This window comes from Oncorhynchus mykiss, unplaced genomic scaffold (assembly GCF_013265735.2).
Source record: "Oncorhynchus mykiss isolate Arlee unplaced genomic scaffold, USDA_OmykA_1.1 un_scaffold_225, whole genome shotgun sequence".
Classification (NCBI taxonomy): Eukaryota; Metazoa; Chordata; class Actinopteri; order Salmoniformes; family Salmonidae; genus Oncorhynchus; species Oncorhynchus mykiss.
This window is the reverse complement of record NW_023493693.1, coordinates 431,501-459,005: the sequence shown is the minus strand read 5'-3', so window position 1 is coordinate 459,005 and position 27,505 is coordinate 431,501. Positions and strand designations below refer to the sequence as shown.

General features: G+C 33.5%; 1 protein-coding gene across 4 annotated transcripts in view; it reads right to left on the bottom strand.

Annotated features, from left to right (window-relative positions):
• LOC110511139 (condensin complex subunit 3-like) overlaps positions 1 to 27,505 on the bottom strand; it is a 150,161-nt gene that overhangs the window by 451 nt on the left and 122,205 nt on the right. For all 4 annotated transcript variants that reach the window (XM_036973203.1, XM_036973202.1, XM_036973204.1 and 1 more), the window contains exons 18-21: positions 2,300 to 2,467; positions 2,019 to 2,139; positions 874 to 921; positions 718 to 787 (exon numbers count right to left, since the gene is read on the bottom strand). In XM_036973203.1, coding sequence (XP_036829098.1) covers positions 718 to 787; positions 874 to 921; positions 2,019 to 2,139; positions 2,300 to 2,467 — 407 coding nt within the window. The remainder of the gene's footprint in view (positions 1 to 717; positions 788 to 873; positions 922 to 2,018; positions 2,140 to 2,299; positions 2,468 to 27,505) is intronic.

Below are 27,505 nucleotides of genomic sequence, written 5' to 3'. Positions count from 1 at the left end.
GAGGGAGGCAGATGGAGAGGAGGAGGGGGAGGGAGACGGAGAGGAGGCAGATGGAGAGGAGGAGGGGGAGGGAGAGAGATGGAGAGGAGGAGGGGGAGGGAGAGAGATGGAGAGGAGGAGGGGGAGGGAGAGAGATGGAGAGGAGGAGGGGGAGGGAGAGAGATGGAGAGGAGGGGGGGGAGGGAGAGAGATGGAGAGGAGGAGGGAGAGGGAGAGAGATGGAGAGGAGGAGGGGGAGGGAGACAGATGGAGAGGAGGAGGGGGAGGGAGAGAGATGGAGAGGAGGAGGGGGAGGGAGACAGATGGAGAGGAGGAGGGGGAGGGAGACAGATGGAGAGGAGGAGGGGGAGGGAGACAGATGGAGAGGAGGAGGGGGAGGGAGACAGATGGAGAGGAGGAGGGGGAAGGAGACAGATGGAGAGGAGGGAGAGGAGGAGGGGGAAGGAGACAGATGGAGAGGAGGGAGAGGAGGAGGGGAGACGGAGAGGAGGAGGGAGGCAGATGGAGAGGAGGAGGAGGGAGGCGGAGAGGAGGGAGACGGACAGAGAGGAGGAGGGAGACGGAGAGGAGGAGGAGGGAGACGGACAGAGAAGAGGAGGGAGACGGAGAGGAGGGAGACGGAGAGGAGGAGGAGGGAGAAATTAAAGGTGATATACAGAACGGATCCATTTCAACATTCAGGGACGATTAAGCACACTTCTCCTCCCCTCCTCTCACCTCTCCTCGGAGGACTCTGCCGATCTGCTGGACTTCTTGGCTCCTTTGGCTGTGGAGGGTTTCCTCTGACCTACACACACACACAAACACGATCAACTGTTAGTGGCGCTCAACCGTGTCAGAGGTTAGCAGGAGGTGTGTAAGATGGGGTAATACCTCTCCTGGGCCTCTTGGCAGACTGGTCCAGGTCCTGGTTGGCAGCCTCTGTAGAGATGAAGACTTTAGGAGTTACATCTCCCTCTCTCCATGTCATCTGATTCAGTCTAACAGTAACATGACCCACTTCCCTCAGTAGTAGTCTCCTCTCTCTCTCTCTACCCTCAGTAGTAGTCTCCTCTCTCTCTCTCTACCCTCAGTAGTAGTCTCCTCTCTCTCTCTCTACCCTCAGTAGTAGTCTCCTCTCTCTCTCTCTACCCTCAGTAGTAGTCTCCTCTCTCTCTCTACCCTCAGTAGTAGTCTCCTCTCTCTCTCTCTACCCTCAGTAGTAGTCTCCTCTCTCTCTCTCTACCCTCAGTAGTAGTCTCCTCTCTCTCTCTCTACCCTCAGTAGTAGTCTCCTCTCTCTCTCTCTACCCTCAGTAGTAGTCTCCTCTCTCTCTACCCTCAGTAGTAGTCTCCTCTCTCTCTCTCTACCCTCAGTAGTAGTCTCCTCTCTCTCTACCCTCAGTAGTAGTCTCCTCTCTACCCTCAGTAGTAGTCTGCTCTCTCTCTCTCTCTACCCTCAGTAGTAGTCTGCTCTCTCTCTCTCTCTACCCTCAGTAGTAGTCTCCTCTCTCTCTACCCTCAGTAGTAGTCTCCTCTCTCTCTCTACCTTCAGTAGTAGTCTCCTCTCTCTCTCTACCTTCAGTAGTAGTCTCCTCTCTCTACCCTCAGTAGTAGTCTCCTCTCTCTCTACCCTCAGTAGTCTCCTCTCTCTCTCTACCCCCAGTAGTAGTCTCCTCTCTCTCTCTACCTTCAGTAGTAGTCTCCTCTCTCTACCCTCAGTAGTAGTCTCCTCTCTCTCTACCCTCAGTAGTAGTCTCCTCTCTCTCTTTACCCTCAGTAGTAGTCTCCTCTCTCTCTCTACCCTCAGTAGTAGTCTCCTCTCTCTCTACCCTCAGTAGTAGTCTCCTCTCTCTCTACCCTCAGTAGTAGTCTCCTCTCTCTCTCTCTACCCTCAGTAGTAGTCTCCTCTCTCTCTACCCTCAGTAGTAGTCTCCTCTCTCTCTCTACCCTCAGTAGTAGTCTCCTCTCTCTCTCTACCCTCAGTAGTAGTCTCCTCTCTCTCTCTACCCTCAGTATTAGTCTCCTCTCTCTCTTTACCCTCAGTGTTGACATCTACAGGCTGTAGTGTCGTAGTGCTGAGATCTGGTTGGTTGTTGGAGTCCTGCAGTTGTCCAATCAGCTTCTCCACAGCACGCAAAGCGATACGATCCTTCACCTCCTACACAGACAGTTTGGTGTCATCAGGTAATGTGTTGTAACAGGGTCACCAGGTGTTGTGTTGTAACAGGGTCACCAGGTGTTGTGTTGTTGTCAGTACTGTACCTGTGTAACTTGTTGTAACAGGGTCACCAGGTGTTGTGTTGTTGTCAGTACTGTACCTGTGTAACTTGTTGTAACAGGGTCACCAGGTCTCTAGTCGTGTTGCCGTCAGAACTGAGCTCCAGACTGTTCAGTACTTTGGCGTAGAGACGGACTTCGGGAGCTGACGGGTCCTTCAGCATCTCACCACACACACGCACTGCCAGGTGGTCATGGACACACACCTCCTACACACACACACACACACACACACACACGTTTAGCCTCCAGAGAACACACTTCAGACAGAGGGATGAGACCAGTGATTCTACATGTATTGTGATTCTCCATGTATTGTGATTCTCCATGTATTGTGATTCTCCATGTATTGTGATTCTCCATGTATTGTGATTCTACATGTATTGTGATTCTAGATGTATTGTGATTCTCCATGTATTGTGATTCTCCATGTATTGTGATTCTCCATGTATTGTGATTCTAGATGTATTGTGATTCTAGATGTATTGTGATTCTCCATGTATTGTGATTCTACATGTATTGTGATTCTCCATGTATTGTGATTCTAGATGTATTGTGATTCTCATGATTCTACATGTATTGTGATTCTAGATGTATTGTGATTCTACATGTATTGTGATTCTACATGTATTGTGATTCTACATGTATTGTGATTCTACATGTATTGTGATTCTCATGATTCTACATGTATTGTGATTCTAGATGTATTGTGATTCTCCATGTATTGTGATTCTACATGTATTGTGATTCTAGATGTATTGTGATTCTACATGTATTGTGATTCTACATGTATTGTGATTCTCATGATTCTACATGTATTGTGATTCTAGATGTATTGTGATTCTCCATGTATTGTGATTCTACATGTAATGTGATTCTCCATGTATTGTGATTCTAGATGTATTGTGATTCTCCATGTATTGTGATTCTCCATGTATTGTGATTCTCCATGTATTGTGATTCTCATGATTCTAGATGTATTGTGATTCTAGATGTATTGTGATTCTCATGATTCTAGATGTATTGTGATTCTAGATGTATTGTGATTCTCATGATTCTAGATGTATTGTGATTCTAGATGTATTGTGATTCTCCATGTATTGTGATTCTACATGTATTGTGATTCTACATGTATTGTGATTCTATATGTATTGTGATTCTACATGTATTGTGATTCTACATGTATTGTGATTCTACATGTATTGTGATTCTACATGTATTGTGATTCTACATGTATTGTGATTCTCATGATTCTAGATGTATTGTGATTCTACATGTATTGTGATTCTCCAAGTATTGTGATTCTCCATGTATTGTGATTCTACATGTATTGTGATTCTACATGTATTGTGATTCTCATGATTCTACATGTATTGTGATTCTCATGATTCTACATGTATTGTGATTCTACATGTATTGTGATTCTAGATGTATTGTGATTCTACATGTATTGTGATTCTACATGTATTGTGATTCTCATGATTCTAGATGTATTGTGATTCTAGATGTATTGTGATTCTAGATGTATTGTGATTCTCATGATTCTAGATGTATTGTGATTCTAGATGTATTGTGATTCTAGATGTATTGTGATTCTACATGTATTGTGATTCTACATGTATTGTGATTCTACATGTATTGTGATTCTCATGATTCTACATGTATTGTGATTCTAGATGTATTGTGATTCTAGATGTATTGTGATTTTAATGTATTGTGATTCTACATGTATTGTGATTCTCCATGTATTGTGATTCTCATGATTCTAGATGTATTGGGATTCTAGATGTATTGTGATTCTCATGATTCTAGATGTATTGTGATTCTAGATGTATTGTGATTCTCCATGTATTGTGATTCTAGATGTATTGTGATTCTCCATGTATTGTGATTCTCATGATTCTAGATGTATTGTGATTCTAGATGTATTGTGATTCTCATGATTCTAGATGTATTGTGATTCTACATGTATTGTGATTCTAGATGTATTGTGATTCTAGATGTATTGTGATTCTCATGATTCTAAATGTATTGTGATTCTAGATGTATTGTGATTCTCCATGTATTGTGATTCTAGATGTATTGTGATTCTCCATGTATTGTGATTCTCATGATTCTAGATGTATTGTGATACTAGATGTATTGTGATTCTCATGATTCTAGATGTATTGTGATTCTAGATGTATTGTGATTCTCCATGTATTGTGATTCTACATGTATTGTAATTCTCATGATTCTACATGTATTGTGATTCTACATGTATTGTGATTCTCCATGTATTGTGATTCTAGATGTATTGTGATTCTAGATGTATTGTGATTCTAGATGTATTGTGATTCTAGATGTATTGTGATTCTAGATGTATTGTGATTCTAGATGTAATGTGATTCTACATGTATTGTGATTCTCCATGTATTGTGATTCTAGATGTATTGTGATTCTCATGATTCTAGATGTATTGTGATTCTAGATGTATTGTGATTCTCATGATTCTAGATGTATTGTGATTCTAGATGTATTGTGATTCTAGATGTATTGTGATTCTCCATGTATTGTGATTCTAGATGTATTGTGATTCTCCATGTATTGTGATTCTCATGAATCTAGATGTATTGTGATTCTAGATGTATTGTGATTCTAGATGTATTGTGATTCTCCATGTATTGTGATTCTCCATGTATTGTGATTCTCCATGTATTGTGATTCTCCATGTATTGTGATTCTCCATGTATTGTGATTCTAGATGTATTGTGATTCTCCATGTATTGTGATTCTCCATGTATTGTGATTCTACATGTATTGTGATTCTCCATGTATTGTGATTCTCCATGTATTGTGATTCTCCATGTATTGTGATTCTAGATGTATTGTGATTCTCCATGTATTGTGATTCTACATGTATTGTGATTCTCCATGTATTGTGATTCTCCATGATGTATTGTGATTCTCCATGTATTGTGATTCTAGATGTATTGTGATTCTAGATGTATTGTGATTCTCCATGTATTGTGATTCTACATGTATTGTGATTCTCCATGTATTGTGATTCTAGATGTATTGTGATTCTCCATGTATTGTGATTCTCCATGTATTGTGATTCTACATGTATTGTGATTCTCCATGTATTGTGATTCTCCATGTATTGTGATTCTCCATGTATTGTGATTCTCCATGTATTGTGATTCTCATGATTCTAGATGTATTGTGATTCTAGATGTATTGTGATTCTCATGATTCTAGATGTATTGTGATTCTAGATGTATTGTGATTCTCATGATTCTAGATGTATTGTGATTCTAGATGTATTGTGATTCTCCATGTATTGTGATTCTACATGTATTGTGATTCTACATGTATTGTGATTCTATATGTATTGTGATTCTACATGTATTGTGATTCTACATGTATTGTGATTCTACATGTATTGTGATTCTACATGTATTGTGATTCTACATGTATTGTGATTCTCATGATTCTAGATGTATTGTGATTCTACATGTATTGTGATTCTCCAAGTATTGTGATTCTCCATGTATTGTGATTCTACATGTATTGTGATTCTACATGTATTGTGATTCTCATGATTCTACATGTATTGTGATTCTCATGATTCTACATGTATTGTGATTCTACATGTATTGTGATTCTACATGTATTGTGATTCTACATGTATTGTGATTCTACATGTATTGTGATTCTCATGATTCTAGATGTATTGTGATTCTCATGATTCTAGATGTATTGTGATTCTACATGTATTGTGATTCTAGATGTATTGTGATTCTAGATGTATTGTGATTCTCATGATTCTAAATGTATTGTGATTCTAGATGTATTGTGATTCTCCATGTATTGTGATTCTAGATGTATTGTGATTCTCCATGTATTGTGATTCTCATGATTCTAGATGTATTGTGATACTAGATGTATTGTGATTCTCATGATTCTAGATGTATTGTGATTCTAGATGTATTGTGATTCTCCATGTATTGTGATTCTACATGTATTGTAATTCTCATGATTCTACATGTATTGTGATTCTACATGTATTGTGATTCTCCATGTATTGTGATTCTAGATGTATTGTGATTCTAGATGTATTGTGATTCTAGATGTATTGTGATTCTAGATGTATTGTGATTCTAGATGTATTGTGATTCTAGATGTAATGTGATTCTACATGTATTGTGATTCTCCATGTATTGTGATTCTAGATGTATTGTGATTCTCATGATTCTAGATGTATTGTGATTCTAGATGTATTGTGATTCTCATGATTCTAGATGTATTGTGATTCTAGATGTATTGTGATTCTAGATGTATTGTGATTCTCCATGTATTGTGATTCTAGATGTATTGTGATTCTCCATGTATTGTGATTCTCATGAATCTAGATGTATTGTGATTCTAGATGTATTGTGATTCTAGATGTATTGTGATTCTCCATGTATTGTGATTCTCCATGTATTGTGATTCTCCATGTATTGTGATTCTCCATGTATTGTGATTCTCCATGTATTGTGATTCTAGATGTATTGTGATTCTCCATGTATTGTGATTCTCCATGTATTGTGATTCTCCATGTATTGTGATTCTCCATGTATTGTGATTCTCCATGTATTGTGATTCTCCATGTATTGTGATTCTAGATGTATTGTGATTCTCCATGTATTGTGATTCTACATGTATTGTGATTCTCCATGTATTGTGATTCTCCATGATGTATTGTGATTCTCCATGTATTGTGATTCTAGATGTATTGTGATTCTAGATGTATTGTGATTCTCCATGTATTGTGATTCTACATGTATTGTGATTCTCCATGTATTGTGATTCTAGATGTATTGTGATTCTCCATGTATTGTGATTCTCCATGTATTGTGATTCTACATGTATTGTGATTCTCCATGTATTGTGATTCTCCATGTATTGTGATTCTCCATGTATTGTGATTCTCCATGTATTGTGATTCTCATGATTCTAGATGTATTGTGATTCTAGATGTATTGTGATTCTCATGATTCTAGATGTATTGTGATTCTAGATGTATTGTGATTCTCATGATTCTAGATGTATTGTGATTCTAGATGTATTGTGATTCTCCATGTATTGTGATTCTACATGTATTGTGATTCTACATGTATTGTGATTCTATATGTATTGTGATTCTACATGTATTGTGATTCTACATGTATTGTGATTCTACATGTATTGTGATTCTACATGTATTGTGATTCTACATGTATTGTGATTCTCATGATTCTAGATGTATTGTGATTCTACATGTATTGTGATTCTCCAAGTATTGTGATTCTCCATGTATTGTGATTCTACATGTATTGTGATTCTACATGTATTGTGATTCTCATGATTCTACATGTATTGTGATTCTCATGATTCTACATGTATTGTGATTCTACATGTATTGTGATTCTAGATGTATTGTGATTCTACATGTATTGTGATTCTACATGTATTGTGATTCTAGATGTATTGTGATTCTACATGTATTGTGATTCTCATGATTCTAGATGTATTGTGATTCTAGATGTATTGTGATTCTAGATGTATTGTGATTCTAGATGTATTGTGATTCTCATGATTCTAGATGTATTGTGATTCTAGATGTATTGTGATTCTAGATGTATTGTGATTCTAGATGTATTGTGATTCTAGATGTATTGTGATTCTACATGTATTGTGATTCTACATGTATTGTGATTCTACATGTATTGTGATTCTCATGATTCTACATGTATTGTGATTCTAGATGTATTGTGATTCTAGATGTATTGTGATTCTACATGTATTGTGATTCTACATGTATTGTGATTCTCCATGTATTGTGATTCTCATGATTCTAGATGTATTGGGATTCTAGATGTATTGTGATTCTCATGATTCTAGATGTATTGTGATTCTAGATGTATTGTGATTCTCCATGTATTGTGATTCTAGATGTATTGTGATTCTCCATGTATTGTGATTCTCATGATTCTAGATGTATTGTGATTCTAGATGTATTGTGATTCTCCATGTATTGTGATTCTACATGTATTGTAATTCTCATGATTCTACATGTATTGTGATTCTACATGTATTGTGATTCTCCATGTATTGTGATTCTAGATGTATTGTGATTCTAGATGTATTGTGATTCTAGATGTATTGTGATTCTAGATGTATTGTGATTCTAGATGTATTGTGATTCTAGATGTAATGTGATTCTACATGTATTGTGATTCTCCATGTATTGTGATTCTAGATGTATTGTGATTCTCATGATTCTAGATGTATTGTGATTCTAGATGTATTGTGATTCTCATGATTCTAGATGTATTGTGATTCTAGATGTATTGTGATTCTAGATGTATTGTGATTCTCCATGTATTGTGATTCTAGATGTATTGTGATTCTCCATGTATTGTGATTCTCATGAATCTAGATGTATTGTGATTCTAGATGTATTGTGATTCTAGATGTATTGTGATTCTCCATGTATTGTGATTCTCCATGTATTGTGATTCTCCATGTATTGTGATTCTCCATGTATTGTGATTCTAGATGTATTGTGATTCTCCATGTATTGTGATTCTCCATGTATTGTGATTCTACATGTATTGTGATTCTCCATGTATTGTGATTCTCCATGTATTGTGATTCTCCATGTATTGTGATTCTAGATGTATTGTGATTCTCCATGTATTGTGATTCTACATGTATTGTGATTCTCCATGTATTGTGATTCTCCATGATGTATTGTGATTCTCCATGTATTGTGATTCTAGATGTATTGTGATTCTAGATGTATTGTGATTCTCCATGTATTGTGATTCTACATGTATTGTGATTCTCCATGTATTGTGATTCTAGATGTATTGTGATTCTCCATGTATTGTGATTCTCCATGTATTGTGATTCTACATGTATTGTGATTCTCCATGTATTGTGATTCTCCATGTATTGTGATTCTCCATGTATTGTGATTCTCCATGTATTGTGATTCTCATGATTCTAGATGTATTGTGATTCTAGATGTATTGTGATTCTCATGATTCTAGATGTATTGTGATTCTAGATGTATTGTGATTCTCATGATTCTAGATGTATTGTGATTCTAGATGTATTGTGATTCTCCATGTATTGTGATTCTACATGTATTGTGATTCTACATGTATTGTGATTCTATATGTATTGTGATTCTACATGTATTGTGATTCTACATGTATTGTGATTCTACATGTATTGTGATTCTACATGTATTGTGATTCTCATGATTCTAGATGTATTGTGATTCTACATGTATTGTGATTCTCCAAGTATTGTGATTCTCCATGTATTGTGATTCTACATGTATTGTGATTCTACATGTATTGTGATTCTCATGATTCTACATGTATTGTGATTCTCATGATTCTACATGTATTGTGATTCTACATGTATTGTGATTCTAGATGTATTGTGATTCTACATGTATTGTGATTCTACATGTATTGTGATTCTACATGTATTGTGATTCTACATGTATTGTGATTCTCATGATTCTAGATGTATTGTGATTCTCATGATTCTAGATGTATTGTGATTCTACATGTATTGTGATTCTAGATGTATTGTGATTCTAGATGTATTGTGATTCTCATGATTCTAAATGTATTGTGATTCTAGATGTATTGTGATTCTCCATGTATTGTGATTCTAGATGTATTGTGATTCTCCATGTATTGTGATTCTCATGATTCTAGATGTATTGTGATACTAGATGTATTGTGATTCTCATGATTCTAGATGTATTGTGATTCTAGATGTATTGTGATTCTCCATGTATTGTGATTCTACATGTATTGTAATTCTCATGATTCTACATGTATTGTGATTCTACATGTATTGTGATTCTCCATGTATTGTGATTCTAGATGTATTGTGATTCTAGATGTATTGTGATTCTAGATGTATTGTGATTCTACATGTATTGTGATTCTCATGATTCTACATGTATTGGGATTCTAGATGTATTGTGATTCTCATGATTCTAGATGTATTGTGATTCTAGATGTATTGTGATTCTCCATGTATTGTGATTCTAGATGTATTGTGATTCTCCATGTATTGTGATTCTCATGATTCTAGATGTATTGTGATTCTAGATGTATTGTGATTCTCCATGTATTGTGATTCTACATGTATTGTAATTCTCATGATTCTACATGTATTGTGATTCTACATGTATTGTGATTCTCCATGTATTGTGATTCTAGATGTATTGTGATTCTAGATGTATTGTGATTCTAGATGTATTGTGATTCTAGATGTATTGTGATTCTAGATGTATTGTGATTCTAGATGTAATGTGATTCTACATGTATTGTGATTCTCCATGTATTGTGATTCTAGATGTATTGTGATTCTCATGATTCTAGATGTATTGTGATTCTAGATGTATTGTGATTCTCATGATTCTAGATGTATTGTGATTCTAGATGTATTGTGATTCTAGATGTATTGTGATTCTCCATGTATTGTGATTCTAGATGTATTGTGATTCTCCATGTATTGTGATTCTCATGAATCTAGATGTATTGTGATTCTAGATGTATTGTGATTCTAGATGTATTGTGATTCTCCATGTATTGTGATTCTCCATGTATTGTGATTCTCCATGTATTGTGATTCTAGATGTATTGTGATTCTCCATGTATTGTGATTCTCCATGTATTGTGATTCTACATGTATTGTGATTCTCCATGTATTGTGATTCTCCATGTATTGTGATTCTCCATGTATTGTGATTCTAGATGTATTGTGATTCTCCATGTATTGTGATTCTACATGTATTGTGATTCTCCATGTATTGTGATTCTCCATGATGTATTGTGATTCTCCATGTATTGTGATTCTAGATGTATTGTGATTCTAGATGTATTGTGATTCTCCATGTATTGTGATTCTACATGTATTGTGATTCTCCATGTATTGTGATTCTAGATGTATTGTGATTCTCCATGTATTGTGATTCTCCATGTATTGTGATTCTACATGTATTGTGATTCTCCATGTATTGTGATTCTCCATGTATTGTGATTCTCCATGTATTGTGATTCTCCATGTTTTGTGATTCTCATGATTCTAGATGTATTGTGATTCTAGATGTATTGTGATTCTCATGATTCTAGATGTATTGTGATTCTAGATGTATTGTGATTCTCATGATTCTAGATGTATTGTGATTCTAGATGTATTGTGATTCTCCATGTATTGTGATTCTACATGTATTGTGATTCTATATGTATTGTGATTCTACATGTATTGTGATTCTACATGTATTGTGATTCTACATGTATTGTGATTCTACATGTATTGTGATTCTACATGTATTGTGATTCTCATGATTCTAGATGTATTGTGATTCTACATGTATTGTGATTCTCCAAGTATTGTGATTCTCCATGTATTGTGATTCTACATGTATTGTGATTCTACATGTATTGTGATTCTCATGATTCTACATGTATTGTGATTCTCATGATTCTACATGTATTGTGATTCTACATGTATTGTGATTCTAGATGTATTGTGATTCTACATGTATTGTGATTCTACATGTATTGTGATTCTACATGTATTGTGATTCTACATGTATTGTGATTCTCATGATTCTAGATGTATTGTGATTCTCATGATTCTAGATGTATTGTGATTCTACATGTATTGTGATTCTAGATGTATTGTGATTCTAGATGTATTGTGATTCTCATGATTCTAAATGTATTGTGATTCTAGATGTATTGTGATTCTCCATGTATTGTGATTCTAGATGTATTGTGATTCTCCATGTATTGTGATTCTCATGATTCTAGATGTATTGTGATACTAGATGTATTGTGATTCTCATGATTCTAGATGTATTGTGATTCTAGATGTATTGTGATTCTCCATGTATTGTGATTCTACATGTATTGTAATTCTCATGATTCTACATGTATTGTGATTCTACATGTATTGTGATTCTCCATGTATTGTGATTCTAGATGTATTGTGATTCTAGATGTATTGTGATTCTAGATGTATTGTGATTCTAGATGTATTGTGATTCTAGATGTATTGTGATTCTAGATGTAATGTGATTCTACATGTATTGTGATTCTCCATGTATTGTGATTCTAGATGTATTGTGATTCTCATGATTCTAGATGTATTGTGATTCTAGATGTATTGTGATTCTCATGATTCTAGATGTATTGTGATTCTAGATGTATTGTGATTCTAGATGTATTGTGATTCTCCATGTATTGTGATTCTAGATGTATTGTGATTCTCCATGTATTGTGATTCTCATGAATCTAGATGTATTGTGATTCTAGATGTATTGTGATTCTAGATGTATTGTGATTCTCCATGTATTGTGATTCTCCATGTATTGTGATTCTCCATGTATTGTGATTCTCCATGTATTGTGATTCTAGATGTATTGTGATTCTCCATGTATTGTGATTCTCCATGTATTGTGATTCTACATGTATTGTGATTCTCCATGTATTGTGATTCTCCATGTATTGTGATTCTCCATGTATTGTGATTCTAGATGTATTGTGATTCTCCATGTATTGTGATTCTACATGTATTGTGATTCTCCATGTATTGTGATTCTCCATGATGTATTGTGATTCTCCATGTATTGTGATTCTAGATGTATTGTGATTCTAGATGTATTGTGATTCTCCATGTATTGTGATTCTACATGTATTGTGATTCTCCATGTATTGTGATTCTAGATGTATTGTGATTCTCCATGTATTGTGATTCTCCATGTATTGTGATTCTACATGTATTGTGATTCTCCATGTATTGTGATTCTCCATGTATTGTGATTCTCCATGTATTGTGATTCTCATGATTCTAGATGTATTGTGATTCTAGATGTATTGTGATTCTCATGATTCTAGATGTATTGTGATTCTAGATGTATTGTGATTCTCATGATTCTAGATGTATTGTGATTCTAGATGTATTGTGATTCTCCATGTATTGTGATTCTACATGTATTGTGATTCTACATGTATTGTGATTCTATATGTATTGTGATTCTACATGTATTGTGATTCTACATGTATTGTGATTCTACATGTATTGTGATTCTACATGTATTGTGATTCTCATGATTCTAGATGTATTGTGATTCTACATGTATTGTGATTCTCCAAGTATTGTGATTCTCCATGTATTGTGATTCTACATGTATTGTGATTCTACATGTATTGTGATTCTCATGATTCTACATGTATTGTGATTCTCATGATTCTACATGTATTGTGATTCTACATGTATTGTGATTCTAGATGTATTGTGATTCTACATGTATTGTGATTCTACATGTATTGTGATTCTACATGTATTGTGATTCTACATGTATTGTGATTCTCATGATTCTAGATGTATTGTGATTCTAGATGTATTGTGATTCTAGATGTATTGTGATTCTAGATGTATTGTGATTCTCATGATTCTAGATGTATTGTGATTCTAGATGTATTGTGATTCTAGATGTATTGTGATTCTAGATGTATTGTGATTCTACATGTATTGTGATTCTACATGTATTGTGATTCTACATGTATTGTGATTCTCATGATTCTACATGTATTGTGATTCTAGATGTATTGTGATTCTAGATGTATTGTGATTCTACATGTATTGTGATTCTACATGTATTGTGATTCTCCATGTATTGTGATTCTCATGATTCTAGATGTATTGGGATTCTAGATGTATTGTGATTCTCATGATTCTAGATGTATTGTGATTCTACATGTATTGTGATTCTAGATGTATTGTGATTCTAGATGTATTGTGATTCTCATGATTCTAAATGTATTGTGATTCTAGATGTATTGTGATTCTCCATGTATTGTGATTCTAGATGTATTGTGATTCTCCATGTATTGTGATTCTCATGATTCTAGATGTATTGTGATACTAGATGTATTGTGATTCTCATGATTCTAGATGTATTGTGATTCTACATGTATTGTGATTCTCATGATTCTACATGTATTGTGATTCTACATGTATTGTGATTCTCCATGTATTGTGATTCTAGATGTATTGTGATTCTAGATGTATTGTGATTCTAGATGTATTGTGATTCTAGATGTAATGTGATTCTACATGTAATGTGATTCTACATGTATTGTGATTCTCCATGTATTGTGATTCTCATGATTCTAGATGTATTGTGATTCTAGATGTATTGTGATTCTCATGATTCTAGATGTATTGTGATTCTAGATGTATTGTGATTCTAGATGTATTGTGATTCTCCATGTATTGTGATTCTAGATGTATTGTGATTCTCCATGTATTGTGATTCTCATGAATCTAGATGTATTGTGATTCTAGATGTATTGTGATTCTCCATGTATTGTGATTCTCCATGTATTGTGATTCTCCATGTATTGTGATTCTCCATGTATTGTGATTCTCCATGTATTGTGATTCTCCATGTATTGTGATTCTCCATGTATTGTGATTCTAGATGTATTGTGATTCTCCATGTATTGTGATTCTACATGTATTGTGATTCTCCATGTATTGTGATTCTCCATGATGTATTGTGATTCTCCATGTATTGTGATTCTAGATGTATTGTGATTCTAGATGTATTGTGATTCTCCATGTATTGTGATTCTACATGTATTGTGATTCTCCATGTATTGTGATTCTAGATGTATTGTGATTCTCATGATTCTAGATGTATTGTGATTCTAGATGTATTGTGATTCTCATGATTCTAGATGTATTGTGATTCTAGATGTATTGTGATTCTAGATGTATTGTGATTCTCCATGTATTGTGATTCTAGATGTATTGTGATTCTCCATGTATTGTGATTCTCATGAATCTAGATGTATTGTGATTCTAGATGTATTGTGATTCTCCATGTATTGTGATTCTCCATGTATTGTGATTCTCCATGTATTGTGATTCTCCATGTATTGTGATTCTCCATGTATTGTGATTCTCCATGTATTGTGATTCTCCATGTATTGTGATTCTAGATGTATTGTGATTCTCCATGTATTGTGATTCTACATGTATTGTGATTCTCCATGTATTGTGATTCTCCATGATGTATTGTGATTCTCCATGTATTGTGATTCTAGATGTATTGTGATTCTAGATGTATTGTGATTCTCCATGTATTGTGATTCTACATGTATTGTGATTCTAGATGTATTGTGATTCTCCATGTATTGTGATTCTAGATGTATTGTGATTCTCCATGTATTGTGATTCTCCATGTATTGTGATTCTAGATGTATTGTGATTCTACATGTATTGTGATTCTAGATGTATTGTGATTCTCCATGTATTGTGATTCTAGATGTATTGTGATTCTAGATGTATTGTGATTCTCCATGTATTGTGATTCTCCATGTATTGTGATTCTAGATGTATTGTGATTCTCCATGTATTGTGATTCTAGATGTATTGTGATTCTAGATGTATTGTGATTCTAGATGTATTGTGATTCTAGATGTATTGTGATTCTAGATGTAATGTGATTCTACATGTATTGTGATTCTCCATGTATTGTGATTCTAGATGTATTGTGATTCTCATGATTCTAGATGTATTGTGATTCTAGATGTATTGTGATTCTCATGATTCTAGATGTATTGTGATTCTAGATGTATTGTGATTCTAGATGTATTGTGATTCTCTATGTATTGTGATTCTAGATGTATTGTGATTCTCCATGTATTGTGATTCTCATGAATCTAGATGTATTGTGATTCTAGATGTATTGTGATTCTCCATGTATTGTGATTCTCCATGTATTGTGATTCTCCATGTATTGTGATTCTCCATGTATTGTGATTCTAGATGTATTGTGATTCTCCATGTATTGTGATTCTCCATGTATTGTGATTCTACATGTATTGTGATTCTCCATGTATTGTGATTCTCCATGTATTGTGATTCTAGATGTATTGTGATTCTCCATGTATTGTGATTCTCCATGTATTGTGATTCTACATGTATTGTGATTCTCCATGTATTGTGATTCTCCATGTATTGTGATTCTAGATGTATTGTGATTCTCCATGTATTGTGATTCTACATGTATTGTGATTCTCCATGTATTGTGATTCTCCATGATGTATTGTGATTCTCCATGTATTGTGATTCTAGATGTATTGTGATTCTAGATGTATTGTGATTCTCCATGTATTGTGATTCTACATGTATTGTGATTCTCCATGTATTGTGATTCTAGATGTATTGTGATTCTCCATGTATTGTGATTCTCCATGTATTGTGATTCTACATGTATTGTGATTCTCCATGTATTGTGATTCTCCATGTATTGTGATTCTCCATGTATTGTGATTCTCCATGTATTGTGATTCTCATGATTCTAGATGTATTGTGATTCTAGATGTATTGTGATTCTCATGATTCTAGATGTATTGTGATTCTAGATGTATTGTGATTCTCATGATTCTAGATGTATTGTGATTCTAGATGTATTGTGATTCTCCATGTATTGTGATTCTACATGTATTGTGATTCTACATGTATTGTGATTCTACATGTATTGTGATTCTACATGTATTGTGATTCTACATGTATTGTGATTCTACATGTATTGTGATTCTCATGATTCTAGATGTATTGTGATTCTAGATGTATTGTGATTCTCATGATTCTAGATGTATTGTGATTCTAGATGTATTGTGATTCTCCATGTATTGTGATTCTACATGTATTGTGATTCTATATGTATTGTGATTCTACATGTATTGTGATTCTACATGTATTGTGATTCTACATGTATTGTGATTCTACATGTATTGTGATTCTCATGATTCTAGATGTATTGTGATTCTACATGTATTGTGATTCTCCAAGTATTGTGATTCTCCATGTATTGTGATTCTACATGTATTGTGATTCTCATGATTCTACATGTATTGTGATTCTCATGATTCTACATGTATTGTGATTCTACATGTATTGTGATTCTACATGTATTGTGATTCTACATGTATTGTGATTCTACATGTATTGTGATTCTACATGTATTGTGATTCTCATGATTCTAGATGTATTGTGATTCTAGATGTATTGTGATTCTAGATGTATTGTGATTCTCATGATTCTAGATGTATTGTGATTCTAGATGTATTGTGATTCTAGATGTATTGTGATTCTAGATGTATTGTGATTCTACATGTATTGTGATTCTACATGTATTGTGATTCTACATGTATTGTGATTCTCATGATTCTACATGTATTGTGATTCTAGATGTATTGTGATTCTAGATGTATTGTGATTCTACATGTATTGTGATTCTACATGTATTGTGATTCTCCATGTATTGTGATTCTCATGATTCTAGATGTATTGGGATTCTAGATGTATTGTGATTCTCATGATTCTATATGTATTGTGATTCTAGATGTATTGTGATTCTCCATGTATTGTGATTCTAGATGTATTGTGATTCTCCATGTATTGTGATTCTCATGATTCTAGATGTATTGTGATTCTAGATGTATTGTGATTCTCATGATTCTAGATGTATTGTGATTCTACATGTATTGTGATTCTAGATGTATTGTGATTCTAGTTGTATTGTGATTCTCATGATTCTAAATGTATTGTGATTCTAGATGTATTGTGATTCTCCATGTATTGTGATTCTAGATGTATTGTGATTCTCCATGTATTGTGATTCTCATGATTCTAGATGTATTGTGATACTAGATGTATTGTGATTCTCATGATTCTAGATGTATTGTGATTCTAGATGTATTGTGATTCTACATGTATTGTGATTCTCATGATTCTACATGTATTGTGATTCTACATGTATTGTGATTCTCCATGTATTGTGATTCTAGATGTATTGTGATTCTAGATGTATTGTGATTCTAGATGTATTGTGATTCTAGATGTAATGTGATTCTACATGTAATGTGATTCTACATGTATTGTGATTCTCCATGTATTGTGATTCTAGATGTATTGTGATTCTCATGATTCTAGATGTATTGTGATTCTAGATGTATTGTGATTCTCATGATTCTAGATGTATTGTGATTCTAGATGTATTGTGATTCTAGATGTATTGTGATTCTCCATGTATTGTGATTCTAGATGTATTGTGATTCTCCATGTATTGTGATTCTCATGAATCTAGATGTATTGTGATTCTAGATGTATTGTGATTCTCCATGTATTGTGATTCTCCATGTATTGTGATTCTCCATGTATTGTGATTCTCCATGTATTGTGATTCTCCATGTATTGTGATTCTCCATGTATTGTGATTCTAGATGTATTGTGATTCTCCATGTATTGTGATTCTACATGTATTGTGATTCTCCATGTATTGTGATTCTCCATGATGTATTGTGATTCTCCATGTATTGTGATTCTAGATGTATTGTGATTCTAGATGTATTGTGATTCTCCATGTATTGTGATTCTACATGTATTGTGATTCTAGATGTATTGTGATTCTCCATGTATTGTGATTCTAGATGTATTGTGATTCTCCATGTATTGTGATTCTCCATGTATTGTGATTCTAGATGTATTGTGATTCTACATGTATTGTGATTCTAGATGTATTGTGATTCTCCATGTATTGTGATTCTAGATGTATTGTGATTCTAGATGTATTGTGATTCTACATGTATTGTGATTCTACATGTATTGTGATTCTACATGTATTGTGATTCTCCATGTATTGTGATTCTCCATGTATTGTGATTCTAGATGTATTGTGATTCTCCATGTATTGTGATTCTAGATGTATTGTGATTCTAGATGTATTGTGATTCTAGATGTATTGTGATTCTAGATGTATTGTGATTCTAGATGTAATGTGATTCTACATGTATTGTGATTCTCCATGTATTGTGATTCTAGATGTATTGTGATTCTCATGATTCTAGATGTATTGTGATTCTAGATGTATTGTGATTCTCATGATTCTAGATGTATTGTGATTCTAGATGTATTGTGATTCTAGATGTATTGTGATTCTCCATGTATTGTGATTCTAGATGTATTGTGATTCTCCATGTATTGTGATTCTCATGAATCTAGATGTATTGTGATTCTAGATGTATTGTGATTCTAGATGTATTGTGATTCTCCATGTATTGTGATTCTCCATGTATTGTGATTCTCCATGTATTGTGATTCTCCATGTATTGTGATTCTCCATGTATTGTGATTCTAGATGTATTGTGATTCTCCATGTATTGTGATTCTCCATGTATTGTGATTCTACATGTATTGTGATTCTCCATGTATTGTGATTCTCCATGTATTGTGATTCTCCATGTATTGTGATTCTACATGTATTGTGATTCTCCATGTATTGTGATTCTACATGTATTGTGATTCTCCATGTATTGTGATTCTCCATGTATTGTGATTCTCCATATATTGTGATTCTAGATGTATTGTGATTCTCCATGTATTGTGATTCTACATGTATTGTGATTCTCCATGTATTGTGATTCTCCATGATGTATTGTGATTCTCCATGTATTGTGATTCTAGATGTATTGTGATTCTAGATGTATTGTGATTCTCCATGTATTGTGATTCTACATGTATTGTGATTCTAGATGTATTGTGATTCTCCATGTATTGTGATTCTAGATGTATTGTGATTCTCCATGTATTGTGATTCTACATGTATTGTGATTCTCCATGTATTGTGATTCTCCATGTATTGTGATTCTAGATGTATTGTGATTCTCATGATTCTAGATGTATTGTGATTCTAGATGTATTGTGATTCTCATGATTCTAGATGTATTGTGATTCTAGATGTATTGTGATTCTCCATGTATTGTGATTCTACATGTATTGTGATTCTACATGTATTGTGATTCTATATGTATTGTGATTCTACATGTATTGTGATTCTACATGCATTGTGATTCTACATGTATTGTGATTCTCCAAGTATTGTGATTCTCCATGTATTGTGATTCTACATGTATTGTGATTCTCATGATTCTACATGTATTGTGATTCTCATGATTCTACATGTATTGTGATTCTCATGATTCTACATGTATTGTGATTCTACATGTATTGTGATTCTAGATGTATTGTGATTCTACATGTATTGTGATTCTACATGTATTGTGATTCTACATGTATTGTGATTCTACATGTATTGTGATTCTCATGATTCTACATGTATTGTGATTCTCATGATTCTACATGTATTGTGATTCTCATGATTCTACATGTATTGTGATTCTCATGATTCTACATGTATTGTGATTCTCATGATTCTACATGTATTGTGATTCTACATGTATTGTGATTCTAGATGTATTGTGATTCTACATGTATTGTGATTCTACATGTATTGTGATTCTACATGTATTGTGATTCTACATGTATTGTGATTCAAGATGTATTGTGATTCTAGATGTATTGTGATTCTCATGATTCTAGATGTATTGTGATTCTAGATGTATTGTGATTCTAGATGTATTGTGATTCTAGATGTATTGTGATTCTACATGTATTGTGATTCTACATGTATTGTGATTCTACATGTATTGTGATTCTACATGTATTGTGATTCTCATGATTCTACATGTATTGTGATTCTAGATGTATTGTGATTCTAGATGTATTGTGATTCTACATGTATTGTGATTCTACATGTATTGTGATTCTCCATGTATTGTGATTCTCATGATTCTAGATGTATTGGGATTCTAGATGTATTGTGATTCTCATGATTCTAGATGTATTGTGATTCTAGATGTATTGTGATTCTCCATGTATTGTGATTCTAGATGTATTGTGATTCTCCATGTATTGTGATTCTCATGATTCTAGATGTATTGTGATTCTCATGATTCTAGATGTATTGTGATTCTACATGTATTGTGATTCTAGATGTATTGTGATTCTAGATGTATTGTGATTCTCATGATTCTAAATGTATTGTGATTCTAGATGTATTGTGATTCTCCATGTATTGTGATTCTAGATGTATTGTGATTCTCCATGTATTGTGATTCTCATGATTCTAGATGTATTGTGATACTAGATGTATTGTGATTCTCATGATTCTAGATGTATTGTGATTCTAGATGTATTGTGATTCTACATGTATTGTGATTCTCATGATTCTACATGTATTGTGATTCTACATGTATTGTGATTCTCCATGTATTGTGATTCTAGATGTATTGTGATTCTAGATGTATTGTGATTCTAGATGTATTGTGATTCTAGATGTATTGTGATTCTAGATGTAATGTGATTCTACATGTAATGTGATTCTACATGTATTGTGATTCTCCATGTATTGTGATTCTAGATGTATTGTGATTCTCATGATTCTAGATGTATTGTGATTCTAGATGTATTGTGATTCTCATGATTCTAGATGTATTGTGATTCTAGATGTATTGTGATTCTAGATGTATTGTGATTCTCCATGTATTGTGATTCTAGATGTATTGTGATTCTCCATGTATTGTGATTCTCATGAATCTAGATGTATTGTGATTCTCCATGTATTGTGATTCTCCATGTATTGTGATTCTCCATGTATTGTGATTCTCCATGTATTGTGATTCTCCATGTATTGTGATTCTAGATGTATTGTGATTCTCCATGTATTGTGATTCTACATGTATTGTGATTCTCCATGTATTGTGATTCTCCATGATGTATTGTGATTCTCCATGTATTGTGATTCTAGATGTATTGTGATTCTAGATGTATTGTGATTCTCCATGTATTGTGATTCTACATGTATTGCGATTCTAGATGTATTGTGATTCTCCATGTATTGTGATTCTAGATGTATTGTGATTCTCCATGTATTGTGATTCTCCATGTATTGTGATTCTCCATGTATTGTGATTCTCCATGTATTGTGATTCTAGATGTATTGTGATTCTCCATGTATTGTGATTCTAGATGTATTGTGATTCTCCATGTATTGTGATTCTCCATGTATTGTGATTCTCCATGTATTGTGATTCTAGATGTATTGTGATTCTCCATGTATTGTGATTCTCCATGTATTGTGATTCTCCATGTATTGTGATTCTAGATGTATTGTGATTCTCCATGTATTGTGATTCTACATGTATTGTGATTCTACATGTATTGTGATTCTCCATGTATTGTGATTCTCCATGTATTGTGATTCTCCATGTATTGTGATTCTAGATGTATTGTGATTCTACATGTATTGTGATTCTAGATGTATTGTGATTCTCCATGTATTGTGATTCTACATGTATTATGATTCTCCATGTATTGTGATTCTCCATGTATTGTGATTCTACATGTATTGTGATTCTCCATGTATTGTGATTCTCCATGTATTGTGATTCTCCATGTATTGTGATTCTAGATGTATTGTGATTCTACATGTATTGTGATTCTAGATGTATTGTGATTCTACATGTATTGTGATTCTACATGTATTGTGATTCTCATGATTCTACATGTATTGTGATTCTCATGATTCTACATGTATTGTGATTCTACATGTATTGTGATTCTAGATGTATTGTGATTCTCATGATTCTAGATGTATTGTGATTCTAGATGTATTGTGATTCTCATGATTCTAGATGTATTGTGATTCTAGATGTATTGTGATTCTAGATGTATTGTGATTCTCCATGTATTGTGATTCTAGATGTATTGTGATTCTCCATGTATTGTGATTCTCATGAATCTAGATGTATTGTGATTCTAGATGTATTGTGATTCTAGATGTATTGTGATTCTCCATGTATTGTGATTCTCCATGTATTGTGATTCTCCATGTATTGTGATTCTAGATGTATTGTGATTCTCCATGTATTGTGATTCTCCATGTATTGTGATTCTCCATGTATTGTGATTCTCCATGTATTGTGATTCTCCATGTATTGTGATTCTAGATGTATTGTGATTCTCCATGTATTGTGATTCTCCATGTATTGTGATTCTACATGTATTGTGATTCTCCATGTATTGTGATTCTCCATGTATTGTGATTCTAGATGTATTGTGATTCTCCATGTATTGTGATTCTAGATGTATTGTGATTCTCCATGTATTGTGATTCTCCATGATGTATTGTGATTCTCCATGTATTGTGATTCTAGATGTATTGTGATTCTAGATGTATTGTGATTCTCCATGTATTGTGATTCTACATGTATTGTGATTCTAGATGTATTGTGATTCTCCATGTATTGTGATTCTAGATGTATTGTGATTCTCCATGTATTGTGATTCTACATGTATTGTGATTCTCCATGTATTGTGATTCTCCATGATGTATTGTGATTCTCCATGTATTGTGATTCTAGATGTATTGTGATTCTAGATGTATTGTGATTCTCCATGTATTGTGATTCTACATGTATTGTGATTCTAGATGTATTGTGATTCTCCATGTATTGTGATTCTAGATGTATTGTGATTCTCCATGTATTGTGATTCTCCATGTATTGTGATTCTAGATGTATTGTGATTCTACATGTATTGTGATTCTAGATGTATTGTGATTCTCCATGTATTGTGATTCTAGATGTATTGTGATTCTAGATGTATTGTGATTCTACATGTATTGTGATTCTACATGTATTGTGATTCTACATGTATTGTGATTCTCCATGTATTGTGATTCTCCATGTATTGTGATTCTAGATGTATTGTGATTCTCCATGTATTGTGATTCTAGATGTATTGTGATTCTAGATGTATTGTGATTCTAGATGTATTGTGATTCTAGATGTATTGTGATTCTAGATGTAATGTGATTCTACATGTATTGTGATTCTCCATGTATTGTGATTCTAGATGTATTGTGATTCTCATGATTCTAGATGTATTGTGATTCTAGATGTATTGTGATTCTCATGATTCTAGATGTATTGTGATTCTAGATGTATTGTGATTCTAGATGTATTGTGATTCTCCATGTATTGTGATTCTAGATGTATTGTGATTCTCCATGTATTGTGATTCTCATGAATCTAGATGTATTGTGATTCTAGATGTATTGTGATTCTAGATGTATTGTGATTCTCCATGTATTGTGATTCTCCATGTATTGTGATTCTCCATGTATTGTGATTCTCCATGTATTGTGATTCTCCATGTATTGTGATTCTAGATGTATTGTGATTCTCCATGTATTGTGATTCTCCATGTATTGTGATTCTACATGTATTGTGATTCTCCATGTATTGTGATTCTCCATGTATTGTGATTCTAGATGTATTGTGATTCTCCATGTATTGTGATTCTCCATGTATTGTGATTCTACATGTATTGTGATTCTCCATGTATTGTGATTCTCCATGTATTGTGATTCTCCATATATTGTGATTCTAGATGTATTGTGATTCTCCATGTATTGTGATTCTACATGTATTGTGATTCTCCATGTATTGTGATTCTCCATGATGTATTGTGATTCTCCATGTATTGTGATTCTAGATGTATTGTGATTCTAGATGTATTGTGATTCTCCATGTATTGTGATTCTACATGTATTGTGATTCTAGATGTATTGTGATTCTCCATGTATTGTGATTCTAGATGTATTGTGATTCTCCATGTATTGTGATTCTACATGTATTGTGATTCTCCATGTATTGTGATTCTCCATGTATTGTGATTCTAGATGTATTGTGATTCTCATGATTCTAGATGTATTGTGATTCTAGATGTATTGTGATTCTCATGATTCTAGATGTATTGTGATTCTAGATGTATTGTGATTCTCCATGTATTGTGATTCTACATGTATTGTGATTCTACATGTATTGTGATTCTATATGTATTGTGATTCTACATGTATTGTGATTCTACATGCATTGTGATTCTACATGTATTGTGATTCTCCAAGTATTGTGATTCTCCATGTATTGTGATTCTACATGTATTGTGATTCTCATGATTCTACATGTATTGTGATTCTCATGATTCTACATGTATTGTGATTCTCATGATTCTACATGTATTGTGATTCTACATGTATTGTGATTCTAGATGTATTGTGATTCTACATGTATTGTGATTCTACATGTATTGTGATTCTACATGTATTGTGATTCTACATGTATTGTGATTCTCATGATTCTAGATGTATTGTGATTCAAGATGTATTGTGATTCTAGATGTATTGTGATTCTAGATGTATTGTGATTCTCATGATTCTAGATGTATTGTGATTCTAGATGTATTGTGATTCTAGATGTATTGTGATTCTAGATGTATTGTGATTCTACATGTATTGTGATTCTACATGTATTGTGATTCTACATGTATTGTGATTCTACATGTATTGTGATTCTCATGATTCTACATGTATTGTGATTCTAGATGTATTGTGATTCTAGATGTATTGTGATTCTACATGTATTGTGATTCTACATGTATTGTGATTCTCCATGTATTGTGATTCTCATGATTCTAGATGTATTGGGATTCTAGATGTATTGTGATTCTCATGATTCTAGATGTATTGTGATTCTAGATGTATTGTGATTCTCCATGTATTGTGATTCTAGATGTATTGTGATTCTCCATGTATTGTGATTCTCATGATTCTAGATGTATTGTGATTCTCATGATTCTAGATGTATTGTGATTCTACATGTATTGTGATTCTAGATGTATTGTGATTCTAGATGTATTGTGATTCTCATGATTCTAAATGTATTGTGATTCTAGATGTATTGTGATTCTCCATGTATTGTGATTCTAGATGTATTGTGATTCTCCATGTATTGTGATTCTCATGATTCTAGATGTATTGTGATACTAGATGTATTGTGATTCTCATGATTCTAGATGTATTGTGATTCTAGATGTATTGTGATTCTACATGTATTGTGATTCTCATGATTCTACATGTATTGTGATTCTACATGTATTGTGATTCTCCATGTATTGTGATTCTAGATGTATTGTGATTCTAGATGTATTGTGATTCTAGATGTATTGTGATTCTAGATGTAATGTGATTCTACATGTAATGTGATTCTACATGTATTGTGATTCTCCATGTATTGTGATTCTAGATGTATTGTGATTCTCATGATTCTAGATGTATTGTGATTCTAGATGTATTGTGATTCTCATGATTCTAGATGTATTGTGATTCTAGATGTATTGTGATTCTAGATGTATTGTGATTCTCCATGTATTGTGATTCTAGATGTATTGTGATTCTCCATGTATTGTGATTCTCATGAATCTAGATGTATTGTGATTCTCCATGTATTGTGATTCTCCATGTATTGTGATTCTCCATGTATTGTGATTCTCCATGTATTGTGATTCTCCATGTATTGTGATTCTAGATGTATTGTGATTCTCCATGTATTGTGATTCTACATGTATTGTGATTCTCCATGTATTGTGATTCTCCATGATGTATTGTGATTCTCCATGTATTGTGATTCTAGATGTATTGTGATTCTAGATGTATTGTGATTCTCCATGTATTGTGATTCTACATGTATTGCGATTCTAGATGTATTGTGATTCTCCATGTATTGTGATTCTAGATGTATTGTGATTCTCCATGTATTGTGATTCTCCATGTATTGTGATTCTCCATGTATTGTGATTCTCCATGTATTGTGATTCTAGATGTATTGTGATTCTCCATGTATTGTGATTCTAGATGTATTGTGATTCTCCATGTATTGTGATTCTCCATGTATTGTGATTCTCCATGTATTGTGATTCTAGATGTATTGTGATTCTCCATGTATTGTGATTCTCCATGTATTGTGATTCTCCATGTATTGTGATTCTCCATGTATTGTGATTCTAGATGTATTGTGATTCTCCATGTATTGTGATTCTACATGTATTGTGATTCTACATGTATTGTGATTCTCCATGTATTGTGATTCTCCATGTATTGTGATTCTCCATGTATTGTGATTCTAGATGTATTGTGATTCTACATGTATTGTGATTCTAGATGTATTGTGATTCTCCATGTATTGTGATTCTACATGTATTATGATTCTCCATGTATTGTGATTCTCCATGTATTGTGATTCTACATGTATTGTGATTCTCCATGTATTGTGATTCTCCATGTATTGTGATTCTCCATGTATTGTGATTCTAGATGTATTGTGATTCTACATGTATTGTGATTCTAGATGTATTGTGATTCTACATGTATTGTGATTCTACATGTA